The following is a 7,857-nucleotide window of genomic DNA, read 5'->3' as shown; positions in this document are numbered from 1 at the left end:
TGGGGATCGAGGTGGCCACTTTATTATACCATTAGTTCCTATCCAACGATTTTCAAAATGTTCATTTAAATAATTCTTCACAACATTTGCATTGTGTGCCGGGGTTCCATCTTGTTGCAAAATCAAATTGTTTCTTGTTGCAAGAGGGATGTCGTCTAGCATGATCGGTAGCTCATTCATTATAAATTCCAAATACCGTCTTCCATTTAATGTACCGTCGTAGAAATAAGGTCCCAACAATTTACATCCAATCAAACCACACCAAACATTTATTCCCCAGATACATTGATTATTTGTTTCAAAAACCCAATGGGGATTTTGAGTGTCCCAATATCGATTATTTTGTTTATTTATTACTCCATTGTTGGTAAATTTGGATTCATCTGTCCATAATATGTAATTTAAAATAAAAGGATTGTCTTCTAATTGAGTTACCAACCAAGAAATAAACATAATTCTACGCTCAGCATCACCTTGGCGTAAATATTGAACTAAATCAGGCCTGTATGGATGAAATTTGTTTTTTTAAAATTTTATGAACGGCATTATGAGAAATGCCTATTTTAAAGCCGACATGACGCGTACTAACTCTGGGATTTGCTCTTACGTACGCCAGCACTCGAAGCTCAATATCTTCCCCCAATGCATTAACTTGTATAGGTTGTTGGTTGGCTATAACTCTAGTGTTAGAAAAAGAACCAGTATTTCTTTCTAACTCATGGAAATAACTGTGTGACGGGTGTTCCCTATCTGAATTTAGAAAAATAATATTGTTATATTGTATAAAATAAAATTGTTTTATTATTTTCACCAACACGAAAAATTATAAATAGTACTAATAAATAATAAATACATACTTGGGTAACGTTCAGCATAAGCACGTGCAGCCAGACGTGAATTTTTTTCACATTCCCAGTAAACAAAAAGCATATCAACTTTTTCTGAATTATTCATATTTTGTTTAAGTAACAAGCTATTTCAATTATGAAATTATTTATTGTAATTTAACTATTGTTTAATAAACACGCGTGAATTCGTAAAATATGACTGAAAAGCAAATACGAAACAATAGTAGTTGCACTGGCCTATTTGAGATGAAAACAGTCATTTGATCGTTTTTAAATTACCTAATATTCAGATAAGAACAGATGTAAAATGATTTAGAAAACCCGTACCTATCACTTAATGGTCATTTAAAATATCCAATAATAGAAATAAAATTGACATGTTTAAATTGTAATGGAGAGAAGTTTGAACAATTCATAAGATGACGAATAAATGTAATTTTGCAATAATAAAAATAAAATTAATTAACATTAACATGTCGGCTTTGAAATAGGCATTTCTCATAATGCCGTTCATAAAATTTTAAAAAAACATAAATTTTAACTTTGTTCAACTATTGACTATTTATATAAATTTTTACTTATTATTATTTTAATTCGATTCGATACGACGATACGACGAAGTAAAACCATACTTTTCTTTCGATACTTACTCATATCGTTCTTTTCGTTTCGATATTTTACTCATATCGGTATTTTCATTCGATTCGATACCAAGTAAAAGTGTCGATACTTTTCTTTCGATACCACGTCCCTAACTGAGACTAGTCTCACGGACTCCATACATAAACCATTATTCCTATGATTTGTGTTGAAACAGCAATTCAATAATTATTTAATTATGTTATCAACATTATATTATTATCATATATCAAGTATCAACTATTGATTATTGTTATTATTACTATTGTGTTTTTACCTTTTGAGGTTATAAAATATTTTTTTTTTTTTTTGTAAAAAGTTAAAAGGTTTAAAAGCATGTGAGCATTAAAAATGAATTTACATATTGAAGAAAGGTGGTCTTCTCTTATTACATTTCAATAATTTGTCCCTCCGAACTTTTATATGGCATCTATAATAATAGAATTGAGACTGTTGATCGTCCGTCTCATTCGTTTTACGACCTTGTTCATCGTTAATTGTTATCGATAATTTCAAAAACAATGTAGTGCTATTTTCCGAAAGCGTATACATATACATATATACATACCATCATGGCCGTATTCAGGGGGAGGGTTTTCCGGGTTCAAACCCCCCCCAAAATTTGTTCAACATTTTTTTTTTGCCTATTCACTTGATGTTTTTTTTCTGTATTCAATTGAAATTCAATAGAAAAGTGTTTCTTAATTCATCGTCTAAGTCGCACATAAGGTAAATTATTATCCCAGACTTATTATTATTGTGTAAATAAAATAGAATTGTCTACGAGAATGTCTACGCGCAAAAATTGAATCTAAAACAGTGCACTGCTTTACGACGGGTAAAACTATGTATACAATGAGATAAGATCACGACTGACGTTGTCGCCTGCCCATAGCTTTGGCTGTTCATATGGACGCACCAGAGTATTTACGAAGTTATTTTTAGTATTCTTCAAATTTTGATAGTGTACATACCTTATTAGAATAATCGTCGATGTTTAATTTCAACTCGAATAGAACTAATTCGGATAACTAATTCGGATGATTTTAATGACGGAAATTTTAGAGCTCTTTTACGGTTTCGTGTAGATTCAGGTGACACTATGCTAGGAGAACATTTGAAAAATGGTCCAAGAAATTCTTTATATACTAGTCCTGGTATTCAAAATGACATAATTTCTATTTGTGGTGAAATAATCAAGTCAAAAATTGTCCAAAGAGTAAATGCTGCCGAGTGCTTTTCTGTGTTAGCGGACGAAACTACAGATATTGGAAGAATTGAACAAATGTCTGTATGTTTGCGTTATTATGATCAAAAAGATAAAAAAATTCGAGAAGATTTTTTAGAATTTACACCGGCTGTTGATCTTAGTGGAAAAGGACTAGCAACTTTGATAATGGGGTGTTTACAGAAGAACAGTATACATTGTCAATTTTTAGTTGGACAAGGTTACGATAGAGCCTCTGCCATGAGTGGATATTTACATGGTGCTCAAGAATACATAAAAAAAGATTTTCCCATGGCACTTTATGTACATTGCAGTGCTCACTCACTCAATCTAGCGTTGGCCAACGCCTGTTCATTGCCCTCAATAAGAAACTGTATTAGCACCATTCAAACTGTTGGAACATTTTTTCGCTCATCGGCTCAAAGAAGTGAATTATTGAGAACAACTATTATCGAAACTCTTTCAGAGACAAAGCATACCACATTAGTTGCATTATGTGAAACTCGTTGGGTTTATAAGCATGAAAGTGTCATGCGGTTCAAAGAACTATATCCCGCTATTATTGTTGCATTGGAAAAATTGGAGTCATCAATAAATAAAGAAACTGCTCAAAAGTCTTGTCAGTTATTAAGTACAATTAAAGACGCTAAATTTGTTATACCTCTCGTAATAATTGAAAATATTTTTTCGTATACATTGACATTGTGTAAACAGCTACAGACAATTAATGCTGATTTAGTCGAAGCATGCAATCATGTTGATGATGTGTTAGCCGTATTAGACGAAATGAGAGAAAATAACAAACAACATTTTTTCAGACCTGTTTTCTGTTGTTGCCATCATGTTGAATAAAAATAAAGAAGACATTGTTTTGCCTCGTATCGCTAATAAACAAACACACCGTAGTAATGTGCCCTCTCATAGCTCTGAAGAGTATTACAATTTTAATATTTTTTTGCCATTTCTCGACTATATCAGATCACAGCTTTGTGATAGATTTCAGAAACACAAATCTTTAATAAGTTCATTACAACAAATCATTCCAAGTAAATGTATAATCGCTACCAATGAAGAAATAAACGACTGTGTAAACTTTTATTCTCAGATATTGATTGAGCCTAATGCTTTCAAAGCTGAATTTACAATATGGAAGACAAAGTGGCTAAAAGAAGGATCTCGCCCAAAAACAGCAATTGCAGGACTTGACAATTGTAACCCTCTTTTATTTCCTAACATAAGGAAACTTCTACAAGTCTTAGTTACTATGCCTATGTCAACAGCGACACCAGAAAGAACATTTTCATCTTTAAAAAGATTGAAAACGTATCTCAGAAATTCGACTGGTGAAACACGCCTCAATGGATTGGCTTTAATGTCAGTTCACCGGGACATCAATGTTGATCCAGAAGAGGTACTTACTCAGTTTTCAAAATCATCAAGAAAAATAATGTTACTTTAAAATTAATAATCCTATAAATTGTCAAATTAAAAAATGTAAGTTACATGTTTTAATAATTATTAAATATACTTACTCTAATTATAATTATATAACTATAAAAATATTTACATGTAAAATGTGGTTGTCAATTGAAATACCTTACGAGTAGTAAGTATTAAAGCAGAATGTATATTATATAATATGGTAAATAATATAAGTACATTTTTAAACCTAAAAACTAATATGGTTTGAATTGGTTAAAATTCTAAAAATCATGTTCTAGTTTCATCTTAAATTGAAAACCCCCCCCAAAAATAATGGCTGGATACGGCCATGATACTCGTATAATCTTGCAAGACTGTCACGTCGGTTATATGTCATAGGACATATACTGCAAGATACTCGTATACCGCTAAGGATTTTAGCGTGTATCGTTAAATTATCTTTGCTAGAGAACATTCTGTTACACTGAACGCACTTGAACATATTTGATATGATTAATAAAACACAACGGTAAAAATAAAACCTAGCGATGAGAGTTAAAACCGGAGTACGACTGTGAAAATATTGAGTGGGCAGAGACTAACGTGTGACCAGTAGAAGACTAAAGGACACAATGATCGCATTTCGAATTTTGGATTACGGATTTCAATATCCGAAATTTGAGCTTAGTGTTGTGGAATTCTGTATTCTAATTAAAAAATCAATACAAAATATGTGTAGTTACCAAAAATTTATTATAAATCGTACATTAAATAATACTAATTCAATTTTTTAAAAACCGAAATCCGAATCTCAAGAATCTAAATTTTCGAACTTCGACGAGTCCGGATTTTTCCGATCACTACATTATATCATCAAAACAATGAATTTTCATCAAAATATTTTAAATAACAGTATGTTATAGATATATTCGAATATTTTAAATCTCTGTAGTTAGAATATAATGGTTGTATAATCATTCTGAATTGTTAAAAAAAAATGTATGCTACTACATTGTTTCTATATTATTACAAATATTACGATGCAGATCTCAAATCCTGTATCTACTAAGTATATGTCTTGTAATTGTGAACGTCGTGGGACGTTTCGTTATCTGGACAAGTCAGTGGGTAAGATTATAAAGTACACGCTATGTATTAAACTATTTTAAATGGTCTAATCAACATTTTTACATTTCGTTTTTACTTGTCCTTCAAAAATGATCATTGAAGTTATTTACATATTTTTTTTTCCTAAAGACAAAAAACTTTAATTTTAAATTAGTTCAAATTTATAATATGAATAATTACATTCGTATTACATAATAGATGGATCAAATTACCACAGGGAAAAAAATTACAGTTTAAGGTTAGCTCCTATTTTTTTTTAATTTTTGTATAAAATCTTAATATGTTAAAGTTACAATGTTATCTAAGTAAAATTAACTGTTGTTATCGTAAAATAATAAATATCAGATATAAGACTCAAATATTTTTTTATATTAATTCGTTCTTTTTAACGTAAACGGTTAAAAACAAATTATAAAAAAGTAATGATGAAATAATTACTCATTCTACTCTATTTTAAATTTCACGAAAACATCACATCCCTTTCTTAATCACCACTGCGTGTAATAATAATTCACTTAATATTTGACACTAATACCCTTATAGAATAACGCGTTCCTGTTTAGCAGGGATGGGAAACTCAAAGAAACTAGTGGGCCAATTTATAGAACTTTAAAATTTGGTGGATCAGAGTAAAGAAAGCAAAAAATTAAATTATTAAAATTGACAAGTAGCTTTTATTTTATATAATTTAATTTTACGATTAAACCAACTCAATAATACTTACCCAATACTTACAGCTATGTTAGCTATGCCAATATAGATAAATGTAATATAATAATGTAATTTATATATATATATAATACATTATAATATGCATATTATATATATTTATATATTTAGACATTTAATAAATTGGCTGCAGTTTAATACTTGAGAAAAATATATTTTAATTTTACGATCAACATGATTGAAATGTTATGAAGTAATTTGAAAATATAACACGGGCCAGATAAAAAATGTACGCGTGCCGCCAGTTGCCCATCCTTGCTATATAGGATTAACCTTGGAAAATAATTAATATGTAATATATATTATGTTTTTTTTTTTCAATCTTTAGATTGGTTAAATGACTTTGATGGCTCTCCACTTATCCCTATCCATTACAGCTACTTTTAGTTCCTTATAGTTGGTTTCCCCTATATCGTCTATGATCTGTTTCATAAATGGTGTTCTTGGTCTACCCTTTCCAGCTTTTCCTTCTATTTTTCCTTCTGTTATTATCCATTCATTATTTCTCATAATATAGCCGATCCATTTTTTCCTCTTTTCTTTGATTGTCGTCCATATTGCTTTTTGTTCGTTCATTTTTAGGTATACTTCCTCATTTTTAACTTTCTCTGTCCAAGAAATTTTCAGTGCTCTTCTCCAACACCATGTTTCAAATGCTTCAATCTTTTTTATTTCCGCTTTTAATATCGTCCATGTTTCTGCCCCATAGAGGGCTATAGTCCATATAAAACTCTTTATAAGATTTTTCCTGGTGTTTAAGCTAACAGTGTTTGCCGTTAATAGGTGTTTCTTTTGGTAAAATGCCTGTTTTGCTTGTGCTATTCTGCTCTTTATGTCCATTTCGCTTCTTCCATCATGTGTTATTTTACTTCCTAGATATGTAAAACATTGAACAGTTTCCAGCTTCTCATTTTCAATCGTTATGTTCGAAAGCAATTTCTGCTTGCTGCATATTAATATTTTTGTTTTGCTCTTATTTATTTTCATTTTGTATTCTTTACAGCTATCATTCATTTTTGTTAACATGTTGCCTAAAGCTTCTTCACTTTCCGCAATCAATGCTATGTCGTCTGCAAAGCGCAACATTTGTACTAGCATACCATTAATTTTAATTCCTCCATTTTTTTCTTCTCTTAATTGCTTTAGAGTGTTTTCAATGTACAGATTAAATAGTGTTGGTGATAAGTTACACCCTTGTCTAACTCCTTTTTCAATATTTGCTTCTTCCCATGCTTTGCTTCTTTTATCTGTTATCACAGCCTTTTCATTTAAGTGTAACTTATGAATAATTCTTCTGTCTTTAATATCGATATTTATGGTTTTCATAATATTGAATAATATCTCCCAATTGACGTTGTCAAAAGCTTTTTCTAAGTCAATGAACGCTACATAGGCTTGTTTACTCTATACATCTTTTCCATGATCATTCTTAAGCACAATATAGCCTCCCTGGTTCCTCTATTCCTCCTGAAACCAAATTGGTCTTCCTCTAGATTGACACTTATTTTTGCTTCTATTCTTTTGTGAATTATTTTTGTTAATATTTTCGATGCATGTGTTATTAGACTTATGGTTCTATGGTCTTCGCATTTTTTTGACTTCTTTTTTTTCGGTAATGGTATCATTAGGCACTTCTCGAAATCTTTGGGAACTAGCCCTTTTTCATATGCATTATATATTATTTTATATAATATCTCCTTTCCTTGACCTTCCATTGCTTTTAACATTTCTCCACTTATGTTGTCTATGCCTGTAGTTTTGTTGTGTTTCAACTCATTTAGTGCTTACCATCTATTCCTCTAAGTATAGTGGCTTTATCTTTGTATTCTCTAAAAAATCGTTTAATGTTCTTGTACGCTTTAT

General features: G+C 30.5%; 4 protein-coding genes across 4 annotated transcripts in view; 2 read left to right on the top strand and 2 right to left on the bottom strand.

Moving 5' to 3' along the window:
• Nucleotides 1-29: 29 nt before the first annotated feature.
• LOC112691244 lies at nt 30-954 on the bottom strand (the record flags this gene model as incomplete). Its single annotated transcript, XM_025565400.1, has 3 exons — nt 858-954; nt 590-750; nt 30-513 (listed from the first exon to the last, which is right to left on the bottom strand). Coding segments are annotated over exons 1-3 (742 nt in total), but the record flags the coding sequence as incomplete, so codon positions are not given.
• Nucleotides 955-2,589: 1,635 nt separating this feature from the next.
• On the top strand, nt 2,590-3,487 carry LOC112691243 (zinc finger MYM-type protein 1-like). The gene is made up of 2 exons (XM_025565399.1): nt 2,590-3,381; nt 3,455-3,487. Exons 1-2 carry the CDS (start codon nt 2,590-2,592, stop codon nt 3,485-3,487), a joined length of 825 nt encoding a protein of 274 aa, XP_025421184.1.
• Nucleotides 3,488-3,531: 44 nt separating this feature from the next.
• On the top strand, nt 3,532-4,210 carry LOC112691247 (52 kDa repressor of the inhibitor of the protein kinase-like). The gene has a single exon (XM_025565404.1). It carries the CDS (start codon nt 3,557-3,559, stop codon nt 4,172-4,174), a length of 618 nt encoding a protein of 205 aa, XP_025421189.1. The 5' UTR covers nt 3,532-3,556; the 3' UTR covers nt 4,175-4,210.
• A 2,117-nt stretch (nt 4,211-6,327) lies between these two features.
• The window catches only part of LOC112691242, a 36,017-nt gene continuing 34,487 nt past the window's right edge, over nt 6,328-7,857 (bottom strand). Inside the window, exons 3-4 of the mRNA XM_025565398.1 lie at nt 7,019-7,398; nt 6,328-6,940 (exon numbers count right to left, since the gene is read on the bottom strand). Of these exons, the coding sequence (XP_025421183.1) occupies nt 6,328-6,940; nt 7,019-7,398 (993 nt within the window). The remainder of the gene's footprint in view (nt 6,941-7,018; nt 7,399-7,857) is intronic.

This window comes from Sipha flava, unplaced genomic scaffold (assembly GCF_003268045.1).
Source record: "Sipha flava isolate LNK unplaced genomic scaffold, YSA_version1 582_pilon_pilon, whole genome shotgun sequence".
Classification (NCBI taxonomy): Eukaryota; Metazoa; Arthropoda; class Insecta; order Hemiptera; family Aphididae; genus Sipha; species Sipha flava.
This window is presented reverse-complemented; position numbering and strand designations above follow the sequence as displayed.